At 55.8% G+C, this 14,362-nt stretch overlaps 1 protein-coding gene across 3 annotated transcripts in view; it reads left to right on the top strand.

Moving 5' to 3' along the window:
• MTUS1 (microtubule associated scaffold protein 1) overlaps window positions 1–14,362 on the top strand; it is a 56,857-nt gene that overhangs the window by 32,170 nt on the left and 10,325 nt on the right. For 2 of the 3 annotated variants that reach the window (XM_029076475.1, XM_029076473.1), the window contains exon 8: window positions 12,231–12,445. In XM_029076475.1, coding sequence (XP_028932308.1) covers window positions 12,231–12,445 — 215 coding nt within the window. Of the gene's footprint in view, window positions 1–604; window positions 757–12,230; window positions 12,446–14,362 lie in introns of those variants that run through there. The other variant, XM_029076476.2, reaches the window with a different exon arrangement.

Genomic DNA, 14,362 nt, shown 5'->3' with positions numbered 1-14,362 from the left:
TGACCAAGGTCACAGAGCAGACGGCTGCCCGTGACCTTCCGACACCCAGGCCGTGCTGCTTTTCTTCCCAGCAGGGTGTGAAGTGGGGGAGGGAGAGGAGGGGAGGGGGTCCCGAGCAGGGGGAAAGGGGAGGTGGGGGGGGTCCCGGGGTGGGGGTGGGGGGGTCCCCGCGGGCGGAGGTTCGAAGTCCTCCCGCCCGGGGGCGCCCCAGCCCCACCCAACGGCCCCGGCCCAACGGCTCAACCGACTGGGCCGGCCCCCTCCCCCCGGCCCGCCCCCTGCCCCTGCCCCTGCCCCCTCTCCCGGCTCAGGAAGTCCTTCCCGCCGTCTGCCTTGGCTCCCTCGTGCTGCAGCGGCGGGACACGTCGGACCGGGATCCTAACTGACCCTCCGGACCCCCCGGATCGTCCACCCCGGGGCTGGGTGCGGCGGGGGCTCAGACCTCGACCCCTCCCCTCGTCCCGCCCCTCCCGCTTCCCCGACCGGTCGGGTCCGGTCCCGGGGGGGGGTCCGGTCCCGGGGGGTCCGGTCCCGGGGGGGGGGTCCGGTCCCGGAGGGTCCCGGGGGTGGGGTCCCGGGGGTGGGGTCCCGGGGGTCCGTGGCGGCTTGTGCGTGTGCGGCGCGGGATGCTCCTGGCCCGGAGCGCGTCGCTGTCGGGGCTGCACGTGCGGCTGACCGCCAAGGGGCTGCTGCCCCGCAACCTCCGCGGATGCTCCGCCGGCCTCTGGATCCACCCACTCCTCGGCTTCCCCCCGTGTAAGTGACGCCCGGGACGGGGGGCCTGGGCAGGGACTGGGGGCCCCGGGCAGGGGGCGGGAGTCTTGGGAGTAGGGGTCCCAGGCGGGGGCCCCGGGAGCGGGTCCTAGGTGGGGGTCCCGGGAGTGGGTCCTGGGTAGGGAGTGGGGATCCTGGACAGGGGACGGGGGTCCTGGGAGTGGGTCCTGGCCAGGGAGTAGGGGGTCCTAGGCGGGGGCCCTGGGAGTGGGTTCTAGGTGGGGGTCCTGGAGAGGGAGCGGGGCTCCTGGGAGTGGGTTCTGGGTAGGGAGCGGGGGCCCTGGGCGGGGATCCTGGACGGGGGCGGGGGTCCTGGGCAGGGAGCAGGGGTCCTGGGTGAGGGTCCTGGGCAGGGAGTGGGGATCCTAGGCAGGGGTTCTGGGAAGGGGGCGGGGGTCCTGGGAGTGGGTCCTGGCCAGGGGCGGGGGTCCTGGGAGTGGGTTCTTGGGAGTGGGTCCTGGGCATGGGGTGGGGGTGCTGGGCAGGAATCAGGGGGCCAGGGCTGGGATCCTGGGAGTGGGTCCTGGTGGGGAGGTTGGGTTTCCTGGATAGGGGAGGGGGCGAGGCCACGCTCCCGGCCAGATTAGCCCCGAAGCACCCGGTGTGGATGGGCGGGTTGGACTTCTAGTTTCTAGACTGTGAGCCCGTTGTTGGGTAGGGATTGTCTCGCTTTGTTGCTGAATTGTATTTTCCAAGCGTTTAGCACCGTGCACTGCACACAGAGAGCCCTCACTAAATACGGTTAATGAATGAATGAATTTCAGCGGGACCTCAGGTTGGGGGTTGTGGGGGGGCGGTACCAGGCACCTAATACTAAAAATTATGGTATTTGTTAAGCGCTCACTATGTTCCAAACACTGTTCTAAGTGCTGGCATAGAGACAAGGTAATCAGTCTGTCCCACGTGGGGCTCACAGTCTTAATCCCCCTTTTACAGGTAATAATAATAATAATAATAATGGTGGTATTTGTTAAGCATTTACTATGTGCAAAGCACTGTTCTAAGCACGGGGGGAATATAAGGTGATCAGATTGGCCCATGTGGGGCTCACAGTTTTTAATCCCCATTTTACAGATGAGGTAACTGAGGCACAGAGAAGTTAAGTGACTTGCTCAAAGTCACACAGCTGGCAAGCGGCGGAGTCGGGATTAGAACCCATGACCTCTGTCTTCCAAGCCCAGGCTCTTTCCACTGAGCCACGATCATTGAGGCACAGAGGAGTTGTGGCGTCCCCAAGGTCACACAGCAGACAGGTGGCGGAGTGGGGATTAAAACCCACGTCCTCTGATTCCCAAGCCTGTGCTCTTTCTCCTAAGCCATGCTGCTTGGAACATAGTAAGCACTTAACAAATACCACTATTATTATAGAGCTCACAGTCTTAATTGCCATTTTACAGATGAGGTAATTGAGGCACAGAGAAGTGAAGTAGCTTGCCCGAGGTCACACAGCAGACAGGTGGCAGAGCAGGGGTTAGAACCCATGACCTTCTGGCTCCTAGGCCCCTACTCTATCCACTGGGCCCTGCTGCTTCCTGTGTATGGTTGGAGGGGTGTTTGTGCGTGTAGGGGCGGTCGTGTTTGTGTGTGCACGGCAGGCAGATGCCTTCTGCATTTGTGTATTCCTGTTTGTGCGGCCCGGCAGACGGTGTGAGTATGTGTGTGTTGGCTGCCGGCCATGCCTCCTCCGGCTTCAGAAACTGGGTGTCTGACGAGCCCGAGTCAGAGGGCATTCTCTCACCGGGAATTGGGGTGCGTGGGGCTAGACAGCATCCCCTCTTCAGCCCCCCCTTCTCCTCCCCTCCTCCTTTCCTTCTGCACCCTCCCCCTGCTCCCGCTCCTTCCCCATCTCTTCCTCAAGGCTCAGGAGGTAAATCGGGGGTCCGAGCCTGCCAGCAAGGGAATCATTTTGGGGTGTGAACAGCCAGGATGATAATGATTGTGGTATTTGTTAAGCCCTTACTATATACCAGGCACTGTTCTAAGATTTGGGGTAGATGCCAGGTCATTGGGATAGTGACAGTCCCCGTCCCACATCGGGCTCGCAGTCTTAATCCCCATTTTACAGATGGGTTAACTGAGGCACAGAAGAAGTGAAGTGACTTGTCCAAGGTCACACAGCAGACAAGTGGCAGAGCTTGGATTAGAACCCAGGTCCTTCTGACTCCCAGGCCTGTGCTCTATCCACTAGGCAATACAGGATGAGAGGGCACCTCTTAGTTAGCCCTTGACACCGTGCTGGTCCGGGACGGGACCCGCCTTCCCGCCCTGCCCGACCCTGGCACCGTCCTGGGAAGATATGTGTGTGTATGTGTGGGGTGTAGCACGGAGCCTTGTGCCGCTGCCCCGGGTCTAGAGCTCCTGAAGGACTTGTTGTGCTGCAGCGGATGGGCTCGGAATACTGGACCTCGCTCCCCAGTTCGATTGGTCAGCTCCGCCCTGGGCATGGTGCCCGGCACAGAACTCCCTTGTTCTCAGCTCTCCCAGGACAACAGACTCTGGGTAGGCGGCGGGGAGGAGGGTGGGTGTACGTGGCGTTTGTGTGTGTGTGTGTGTGTGTGTGTGACCCAGAGACAGAGAGAGACACTCACCCCCCGCCCCCCAGAGGATCATTACACGCAGTTGAGGACCCCAACTTTTTCTCAGCCCTGGTTAGTCAGTCAGTTGTATTTATTGAGCATTTACTGTGTGCAGAACACTGAACTGAGCGCTTGGGAGAGTACACTACCACAATAGAGCAGACATATTCCCTGCCACGACGAGCTGGTCCGTGCCTGACAGCCGAGCCTATTTTGGGGGGTCCGTGGCCTTTAGGGAGGATTAGCTCTTGGAGAGGTCTGGTCTCGGACTTTCCTCTCCTAGCTGGAGGACCAATCAATCAATTGTACTTGAGCACTTACTCTGCGCAGAGCACTGTACTAAGTGCTCGGGAGGGTACAGCGTAACAGAGTTGGTAGACACAGTCCCTGCCCGTAGCCAGCTTGCGGTCTTGAGCGGAATGTGGACAATTAGAGATAAGATGGTTTCGCTGCCCAAAGACCACACTGCTGCTCCCAGCAAAGGTTGTTGGCAGGGGCTGCTGATGAGATTGGGTGTCCGCTGACTCACGGCCAGGGAAGCCGCCCACCCGGCAGCCTGTAATAATGTAATAATGTTGGTATTTGTTAAGCGCTTACTATGTGCCGAGCACTGTTCTAAGCGCTGGGGTAAACACAGGGGAATTAGGTTGTCCCACGTGGGGCTCACAGTCTTAATCCCCATTTTACAGATGAGGGAACTGAGGCACAGAGAAGTTAAGTGACTTGCCCACAGTCACACAACTGACAAGTGGCAGAGCTGGGATTTGAACTCATGAGCCCTGACTCCAAAGCCCATGCTCTTTCCACTGCGCCACGCTGCTTCTAGGCTGCTTCAGCCTGTGTCGTGAGATCGGAGCCGGGCCTCCATTGGAGACTGGTGGGAACGACCCTCCCCACCAGGTGAGCCGCGCACCTCCAGTCCTCTAGGCTGTGAGCTCATCATGGACGGAGAATGAGTCTACCAAGTCTGTCTGTTTATTGTTGTATCTTACTCTCCCAAGCGTTTAGTACAGTGCTCTGCACACAGTAAGCGCTCAGTAAATTCTCTTGAATGAATGAGGGGACCACTATGGGGTCGGGGCACCCTGGAGTCCAACGTAGGGTATTTGATGGCCCCCGGACTGCTTCCTGCCCAATAATAACAGTAATTGTGGTATTAACCACTTACTCTATGCTAAGTACTGTACTAAATGCTGAGGGAGACCCAGGATCATCAGGTCAGACACTGTCCTCCCCCGTTCCCCTATGGGCTTGTAGTGTAAGGAGGGAGGATAGTTATTTAATCCCCGTGTTACAGATGAGGAAACTGAAACCCAGGGAAATGAAGTGACTCGGCCGTGGTCACACAGCAGGGAAGTGGCGGAGCTGGGGATAGAGCCCAGGTCTCCTGGTCCCCCAGTCCCTTGCTTTTTCCATGGCCGTGGCGCTTCTCGTCCGCGGTTCGCGGTGTACTTTGCTGTGCTGGACACTCCAGGCCAATCTCGGAAGAGCCCGGCTCCTGGCCGGGCCCGATAACGCTGCCGTTGGAGCAGGAAACAGGAAGAGTGAGCTGGACTGGCCGGGCCTGGGCTGGGGCTGCTGAAGGCAGGGAGGGAGCCTTGGGGGTCCAGCGGAAATAGAGAGGTAAAGGCGCCAGCATCTCCCTGGGTGGCCATCCGTAGGGCGGTCGGGTTGTGTGGTCCTTGCCTTGGGATCGAGCGGAAACGGTATATACTATGTGCCAGGAGCCGTACTGAGCCCTGGGACAAGTCAATCAGGTTGGATCCGTTCCCTGTCCCACATGGGGCTCACATCTAAATTGGAAGGAGGAGGATTTAATCCCCATTTTACAGATGAGGTAACAGAGGCCCAGTAAAGTGACTTGCTTAAGGTCACCCAGCAGACAAGAGACAGGGATTAGAACCCAGGTCTTCTGACTCTCAGGCCTGTGCACTTTTATGCTGATGATTGTTTTTGTTAAACGTTTACTATGTGCCAAGCACCGTACTAATCGCTGGGGTAGATACATGATAATCAGGTTGGGCACAGTCTCTGTCCCACATGGGGTTGTAAGCTCTTTGTGGGCAGGGAATGTGCCTACCAACTCTACGGAAGCAGCGTGGCTCAGTGGAAAGAGCCTGGGCTTCGGAGTCAGAGGTCATGGGTTCGACTCCCGGCTCTGCCACTTGTCAGCTGTGTGACCGTGGGCAAGTCACTTCACTTCCTCTGTGCCCCAGTTACCTCATCTGTAAAATGGGGATTAACTGCGAGCCTCACGTGGGACAACCTGATTACCCTGTATCTCCCCCAGTGCTTAGAACAGTGCTCTGCACATAGTAAGCGCTTAACAAATACCCACATTATTATTATTATTATTATTAACTCTATTATATTGTGTTCTCCCAAGCATTTAGTACAGTGCTCTGCACACAGTAAGCATTCAGTAAATACGATCAATTGGTTAAATAGGAGGAAGAATAGGTATTGAATCCACATTTTGCAGATAAGGGAACTGAGGTGCAGAGAAATTAAATGACTTGCCCAGAGTCTCACAGTAGACAAGTCAGGGAGCTGGGATTAGAACCCAGCATGGGAAGGTTGGACAGCACTCCAGCTCTGTGCAGACCTTTAGTTTGGTCCGGAACCTGCTTCCACATGCTGGCATTCTCCCAGAGGATGTGCTGGCTTTTCTGATTTTGGTTTTCTACTTCCTTTTCTATTGTTGCATTGTGAGTTTGTGCGCTAGCTGTTAACACAGTTCTGTAGCAGCTTTTAGCTCTGGGTTGCCAATATAAATTTGTGATTGCACATATGGCTTTCCTGATGCAGGCTGATACATCACCTCGGATTTCTTTAAACATCATCATCTGGCTGCTTCAGTGAATCGGTTGGCAATCTGGGGTGTGGGTCTTCTGCCCACGGCAGTTCTTGAAAGACTGTGGTTGATGCTGGAAATGTGTTACGCTGGAAGGGTTTCCCAGAAGTTCAGAAGTAAATTTATTTTGTTGAACTCCCCCAAGTGCTTAGTGCAGGGCTCAACCCATAGTTTCAATCCATCACTAAATCCTGTCGGTTCCACCGTCACAATATCGCTAAAATCCTCCCTATCATCTCTTTCCAAACTGCTACCGTTTTAATCCAAGCATCTCTCCTAACCCACCTTGATTACTGTTTCAGCCTCCATACTGTCATCCCTGGCTCCTGTCTCTCCCCACTCCAGTCCATACCTCACTCTGTTGCCTGAATCACTTTTCTACAAAAATATTCAGGGCATGTTCCCCCACTCCTCAAGAAGCTCCAGTGGCCATCCATCAAACAGAAACTCCTCACCATTGGGTTTAAAGCAGTCAGTCACTTTGCCCCCTCCTACCTCACCTTGCTTCTCCTATTACAACCCAGCCCACACTCTTTACTCGTCCACTGCTAACCTTCTCACTGTACCTCGATCTTGTCTGTCCCATTGCCGGCCTCCCGCCCATTTCCTGTCTCTGACTTGGAACACCCTCCCTCCTCATATCCTACAAACGATTACTCTCTCCAGCTTCAAAGCCTTACTGAAGGCATATCTCCTCCAAGAGGCCTTCCTTGACTTAAGCCTTCTTCCCCTCTTCTCCTGGTTCCCTTCTGCGTCTCCCTGACTTGTTCCCTTTATTCATCCTCACTCCCAGCCCCACAGAACTTGTGTCCATATATGTAATTTATTTATGTTAACGTTTATCTCCACTCTAGAGTGTAAGCTCACTGTGGGCAGGGAATGTGTCTATTGTTATATTGTACTCTCCCAAGTGCTTCGTACAGTGCTGTGCACACAGCAAGTGCCCAATAAATACGATTGACTGATTGATCTGCAGATAATAATAGCTCACTAAATACCATTGATGATCGGTAGTGATTCTCACCCCTGCTTCCGGGTCCCTCGTTGGACCCTCCAGCTGGGTGACGAGGCCTGGACAGTGGGTATCAGGGTGGGCCTGGGGAATTCACAGACGCCCGGTGTGGCCCTCCCAGTCTGGCTCGCCGCGAGTCTCTGGCCAGACCTGTCAGCGTCTGAGCCAGTCCGGCAAGACCTATACACCTCAGGTTTCGTCCCCCTTGATGCCGTGAGTTCCGGGGTTCCCTCCGGCCTCTCCCTCCAGGAGTCCATGCTTGGGACACTGACCATTTCCGAGCATGTGGGGGCAGGCCGTTGGGGGGACCCCTACCTCTCTGCCGGCCCTGGGGGGAGACAGGGAACTGGTGTTGAAACGCGATCTTTGAAGAGAGGCCTCTGCGCTGCCTGGTACGAAGGCGTCCATGTCCGTGGAGGCTGGGGGATGATGGGGACCACCTGATGCACCTGCCCACCACCCAGTGGTCACAGGGTCTGCCCTTGTGGACTCGGGGCTTAAGAGGGTGAAACACAGTATGGAATCTCCAATGAAGCCTCGACCCTGCTTAAACACCGCAGGTGGCGAGGGGCTTAGTGGGAAGAACCCAGAGACCCAAGTCCTAACTCCAGGTCCCCTGCCGGCCTGCTTTTCGGCCTTGGACGGATCACCTAACCTCCCTATGCTTGTTTCCCTCTCTTTTGTAAGTAGGAATTGGATCAGTCAATTAGCGGTATTTATCAAGGTCTTACTGTGTATCGAGAATTGACTATAAGCTTCTCATGCTCAGGAACGTGTCTGTTTATTGTAGTATTTTACTTTCCCAAGCACTAAATACAGTGCTCTGCACACAGTAAGCGCTCAATAAATACGACTGAATGAATACTAAGCATTTGAGAGAGTACAATAAAATAGATTTGGTAGACATAATCCCTGCCCTCAAGGATCTGAGAGTCTAGTGAGGGAGACTTACATGATGATAAATTTTAGGTGGAGGAAGCAGATTAAATACCTATCCCCCGTCCCTCTTTGACCGTGAGCCCTGGCTGGGCAGAGATTGGGGCTGTTGTGGTTATCCTATCTCTGCCCCAGCATCGGGCACAGTGCTTGGCACATAGTCCATCGTTCCCAAAAGCCTTATTGCCATTGTCAGCAGTGCTTGAGCCAGGCTGGGCATGTGGGGGAAGGGGATAAAAATCCCAAATATGGTCCCTGTCAGCGAGGATCTCACTGCACGGCAGGCACTGAGGACTCACCTACTCACGATCCACCCTGGGAGATGAACAGGTGGGTGCTGAGGATTCACTCACTGCCCACCAGTCCAGGTGGGCGGGTGTCAGGATTCAGCCTGTTACAGAAAGTGGAGACATCCCTGATTTCAGCCCTCTTTTCCCCGACTCCCTCTCCCTTCTGTGACATCTATAGACTTGAATCTATAGACTTTAATCTTAGAGAAGCAGCGTGGCTCAGTGGAAAGAGCATGGGCTTGGGAGTCAGAGGTCATGAGTTTGAATTCCAGCTCTGCCACTTGTTAGCTGTGTGACTGTGGGCAAGTCACTTAACTTCTCTGGGCCTCAGTTACCTCATCTGTAAAATGGGGATTAAGATTGTGAGCCTCACGTGGGACAACCTGATCACCCTGTATCTACCCCAGCGCTTAGAACAGTGCTCGGCACATAGTAAGCACTTAACAAATGCCAACATTATTAATCTCTATATGCCTTTGGGCATTTGGCATTCATCCCACCCTCAGCCCCATGGCACTTATTTTTAGGTAGGTGAATTATTTGTTTATATTGTCTGTCTCCCTCTCTAGAATAATAATAATAATAATGTTGGTATTTGTTAAGCGCTTACTAGGTGCCGAGCACTGTTCTAAGCGCTGGGGGAGATACAGGGTAATCAGGTTGTCCCACGTGGGGCTTACACACTTTTAATCCCTATTTTACAGATGAGGGAACTGAGGCACAGAGAAATTAAGTGACTTGCCCACAGTCACACAGCTGACAAGTGGCAGAACCGGGAGTCGAACTCATGACCTCTGACTCCGAAGCCCAGGCTCTTTCCACTGAGCCACGCTGCTTCTCCAGCGTGAATGGAGAATGTGAGCTCATTGTGGCAAGGGAATGTATCTACCAACTGTTGTACTCTCCCAAGTGCTTAATACAGTGCTCTGTACACAGTAAGTGCCCAATTAATACCACTGATTGATTATGGACCCTCAGGACAAAACCCAGAGAAGCAATCAAGTGACCAGCGAGGCTCAAGTGCCAAGGTGGCTGTCGGGTCGCATGACCAGGGTTGGGGCTCAATCAGGAAGGGCCTCCTGGTGGAGGTTGGATTTCGGGAGGTTTGGAAGAGTGCAAGGAGGGTAGGGGAGCTCCCAGTTGGGGACCGGGTCTAATGGTGGTGTGGCTGGGCCACCCTGGGCCCGATGCTGTTCAGGCTCGGGTTCTGATGGTGTGAGAGTTGGGCCGTTCCAGGGCCTGGCCCTGTTCAGGCTTGGGTTCTGATGACTTTGGACTTGGGCCATCCCCGGCCCATTGCTGTTCAGGCTCGGGTTCTGATGTTGTGGGGGCTGGGCCGTCCAGGGCCTGGGGCTATTCAGGCTAGGGTTCTGATGACTTGGCCTAGGCCATCCCAGGCCCTGTGCTGTTCACGCTACGGCTTTGATGGTGTGCGAGCTGGGCCGTTACAGGACCCTCTGCCGTTTAGGCTCAGGTTCTGATGACTTTGGGCCTGGGCCACCCTGGGCCCGATGCTGTTTAGACTGGGGTTCTGATAGCCTGGGGCCTGGGCCGTCCAGAGCCTGGGGATGCCCACACTTGGATTCCGATGCTGCAGGCTGCTGGGAGACCAGGCATCGTGAGTTCTGAATGGCCCAACCAGGTCTAGGAGGGTTCTGGATGGAAGTGACTGTCAATGAGAGCCATCTTCTAAGGGTCAGCGAGGGGCCCCGTTGCCCGGGAGGAATCTGCCATGGAAACAGGGCTGGCAGGGGCAGCCTCAGCCTCTCCGGAGCATGTGGGCTGACCGGCTCGGACCTCTGGGAGAATGTGGTGGGGACCGGCTGTCCCAAGGTGACTCTGAGGTACTGACCATCTCAAGGTCAAATGCTATCTCATGACTTCCTGAGCCAGCAAGCAGAACTCAAAAGCGAGGGTGTAATACCGCCCCCACAACCAAGACTGCCAGATTGACCACCCAAGCTGGGAATACAGAAGGTGCCCCTCGCCCCCGTGCCAATCAAATTAGGTATGGAGGAGGGGGGAGGGCAGAGATTGGATAAACTGAGGCCAGAAGTTGGAATGGCCTAAGGGCACAGGTGATAAATACCTGCAGCCTCTAACCTTCTGTGCAGAGGAATGGGACTTGCAGCAGCCGGCTGCGGGTCGCCTCTGTCCAGAGCGTGAGAAGGCCACTCTGCCTTCACCAAGTGAGGAGCCATGGGATAGGTGAGTGTCCCGTCCTGCTGATCGCTCGTGGGGTTGGAAGCCAGATGCTTCGCCATGGGTGTGTAATGTTTAAGTGGATTTGATGCCTAAGTGGGTGCCTCCCGAGTGGGACGTGAACATGGTGGGAGCTAGCCACCTCACCACGTGCGAGTAGCACGTAAATCGATTTGACGCCTAAGTGGATTATGGTGGTACCTAGCCGCCTCACCATATGTGGGTAACGTATAAGTGGGTTTAACGCATAAGTGTATTTAACGTATAAGTGGATTCCTCCTGAGTGGGGCACGCACATGGTGGGAGCTAGCCGCCTCACCAAGTGTGAGTAAATCATAAATGAGTTCCGCCTGGGTGGGCCTGGGTGTTCTTGCCACGCGCGAGTAGCATACGAGTATATTCCTCCCGTTAGGGAAGCGCTAACACCATATTCCTCCCTAAAGAGTAGGTCGATTTGTTGTGTCTAAATAACCAAATAATTCAATTGGCCCCGCGGAATAGATTTTATACAAAGCTCAGGCTTTCCGTCCCGGACCTCTCTCTTTTGCCGCGCCGATTCACTCATTCAATAGTATTTATTGAGCGCTTACTATGTGCAGAGCACTGTACTAAGTGCTTGGAATGGACAAGTCGGCAACAGATAGAGACAGTCCCTGCCCTTTGACGGGCTTACAGTCTAATCGGGGGAGACGGGCAGACAAGAACAATGGCAATAAATAGAGTCAAGGGAAAGAACATCCCATAAAAACAATGGCAACTAAATAGAATCAGGGTGATGTACATCTCATTAAACAAAATAAACAAAATAAATAGGGTGATAAAGATATATACAGTCAAGCGGACGAGTACAGTGCTGAGGGGGTGGGACGGGAGAAGGGGAGGAGGAGAGGGAAAGGGGGATAAAGAGGGTTTAGCTGCAGAGAGGTGAAGGGGGGGTAGAGGTAGCAGAGGGAAAAAGGGGGGAGCTCAGTCTGGGAAGGCCTCTTGGAGGAGGTGAGTTTTAAATAGGTATTTGAAGAAGGGAAGAGAATTAGATTGTCTGAGGTGAGGGAGGGCGTTCCGGGACGCGGGAGGACGTGGCCTGGGGGTCGACGGCGGGATAGGCGAGACCGAGGGATGGTGAGGAGGTGGGCGGCGGAGGAGCGGAGCGTGTGGGGTGGGCGGTAGAAAGAGAGAAGGGAGGAGAGGTAGGAAGGGGCAAGGTGACGGAGAGCCTCGAAGCCTAGAGAGAGGAGTTTTTGTTTGGAGCGGAGGTCGATAGGCAACCACTGGAGGTGTTTAAGAAGGGGAGTGACATGCCCAGATCGTTTCTGCAGGAAGATGAGCCGGACAGCGGAGTGAGGAACAGACTGGAGCGGGGCGAGAGAGGAGGAAGGGAGAGATTCCAAATGAACCCGTCCCCGGCGACGGGTGACACAGGCGAGGTCCTCCCTGGCAGCATGTCCATCTATCTTCTCAGGGGGACATGACCCTGTCCACCCCAGAGGGGGCCCTTCACCCTACCCCCGCGGCTCTGGGCTGAGGCAGAGATGGAGACAGCGGAGAGGCCTCTTGACCGCCCCCTGAAACTCTGTTTTTCTGCCCAGTGGAGAGGAGCAAGGAGAAGACCGGAGGCAGGCCGGGCCCCCACCTGCCAGCGTCTCCAGACCGGCCCCCTCCGGACAGCGGCCCTGAGCTGGCCCGGATCAGAGCCACGAGTGAGAAGCAGCACGGCACCATCCTGCAGCTGCGGCGCCTCCTGGTCAGCGGTTCCCGCGGGGTCGAGGCATTGGCCGTGGTGATCCAACACCTGCTGGCTGAGGTGAGGCCAGGAGCCCCCCCCCCCCCCCCCCCCCCCCCCGAATGCTCCAAATCAAGCTTGACTTGTCCATTGTCTTGGGTCCATGGAGGGTGGGGCTGTGCCTCTATTGCCCTGTCTCCCCATCCCCTCCCCCCTCCCTTCCTGTGGGGTTGGACAGTCCGATAAAGGGTCACCGGGGAGGACGTTGTCCCAGAAGTAAAGGAGGGAGGGGCTCAATCTGGCGAACAAACTGTAATTAGGGGTGACAGTTGAGGCTGGTCAGTCAATCAATAGTATGTATTGAGTGCTTACTGAGTGCAGAGAACTGAGCTAAGGACTCGGGAGAGTTCAGTAGAGCTAGAAGCCAGTTCCTGCTCTCAAGGATCTTATAGTCTAGTGGGGAAGACAGATGTTAAATTAAAGCAGCAGAGCATCGAGATAGGCACAAAAGTGCAACGGGGAGTGGGTGGTGAGGGCCCAGGTGTGAAGGTGACCCAGAAGTATTGGGGTTGCAGTGAGGTTGGGGAAATAATAACAATAATAATAATGTTGGCATTTATTAAGCGCTTAGTATGTGCAGAGCACTGTGCTAAGTGCTGGGGGAGATACAGGGTAATCAGGTTGTCCCACATGAGGCTCACAGTTAATCCCCATTTTACAGATGAGGTAACTGAGGCACAGAGAAGTTGTGACTTGCCCACAGTCACGCAGCTGACAAGTGGCAGAGCCGGGAGTCGAACCCATGACCTCTGTCTCTGAAGCCCAGGCTCTTTCCACTGAGCCACGGAATAGGGTAGGGAGATGACAGTAATCAGAAAAGGCTTCCTGGAGAAGAACGGCTTTGAGGATGAGGAGATCGGGGGTCTGGTGGCCATGGAAGGGGAGGGAGTTTCAGGCAGGAAGGAGGGTGTGAGCAAGAGGCTGATGGCCAGAGATGTGAACGAGACACCATGAGTAGGTTAGGTTTGGAGAAGTGAAGACTGTGAGCTGGGGTGCAGTGGGAGAAGAGGGAGGGTAGCTAAGAGAGAGCTGACAGAGCTATGAAGTCAGGAGGTCAGGGAGCCGGGGGGCCCTCAGAGCACCGTCCCTCTGCGTCATCCAGGTCACTGCCCTGGCTGTGGTCCTGTTGGTGCCTGGAACATGGTGGGGGCAGCTTCCCGCCCCTTCTGAGGTATAGAAGGAAATGCTGCTCCCTCTCCAAATACCCTTTCCTGCCCCTCGGCCTTCCCTCCTCTGGTCTGGTCAGATGCGCCCGGCTCTGCCCTCCGTGGGATCCGCCGGGGCGTCCCAAGCCTCCCCGCCTCCACGCCGCTTCTGAGCTGTGCCTGCCTCTGTTGGGGCCTGTTGTGCCCGTGGCAGACTGGGACCCCCGGATGGCAGTCCACCGGGCCTTGGCACGGCCCGATCGAGGCTTCACGTCTCTGACCCCCAGGACCCCCGGGAAGGTCAAAAAGGGTGAGGGGGCGGTTTCCTTTGTTGTAAACATCGGCACTGCCCCTCGGCTGCTGGTGCGTTGATCTGGCCTCAGCTGGTGCCAGGGCCTAAGGTCCAGCCTGCGGTCCCGGGTTGGGCAGGTCTGTGGGATCTGGAGCCCCGTTACCTGCTCAGGACCGCCTGCAGGCCTCCGGTGCCCCAGCTCCCCCAAGGGCCCCCTCCCCCTCCTCTCCATCCTTCTCCTCCTCATTATACCCTCCCCCCTCCTACTCCCTCTCCCTCCTACTCCCCTCCCCCCATGCTCTTCTCTGCCCCCTCCCATCCTCTCCACCCTTCTCATCCCCTCCCCCCTTCGCTCGCCTCTGCCCCCTCCCCCTTCTCTCCATCCTTCTCCTCATCCCCTCCCCCCTTCATACTCCCTCTTCCCTTCCCCCTCCTTCACCTCCTCTCCTTCCTTCCCTTCCTCCTCCCTGTCTTTCTCCTCTCTCTGCCCCTCCCCCTCCG

Source organism: Ornithorhynchus anatinus, chromosome 12 (assembly GCF_004115215.2).
Source record: "Ornithorhynchus anatinus isolate Pmale09 chromosome 12, mOrnAna1.pri.v4, whole genome shotgun sequence".
In the NCBI taxonomy this organism is placed as follows: domain Eukaryota; kingdom Metazoa; phylum Chordata; class Mammalia; order Monotremata; family Ornithorhynchidae; genus Ornithorhynchus; species Ornithorhynchus anatinus.
Note: the sequence above shows the minus strand (reverse complement) of the source record. Positions and strands in the feature narration are given on the sequence as shown.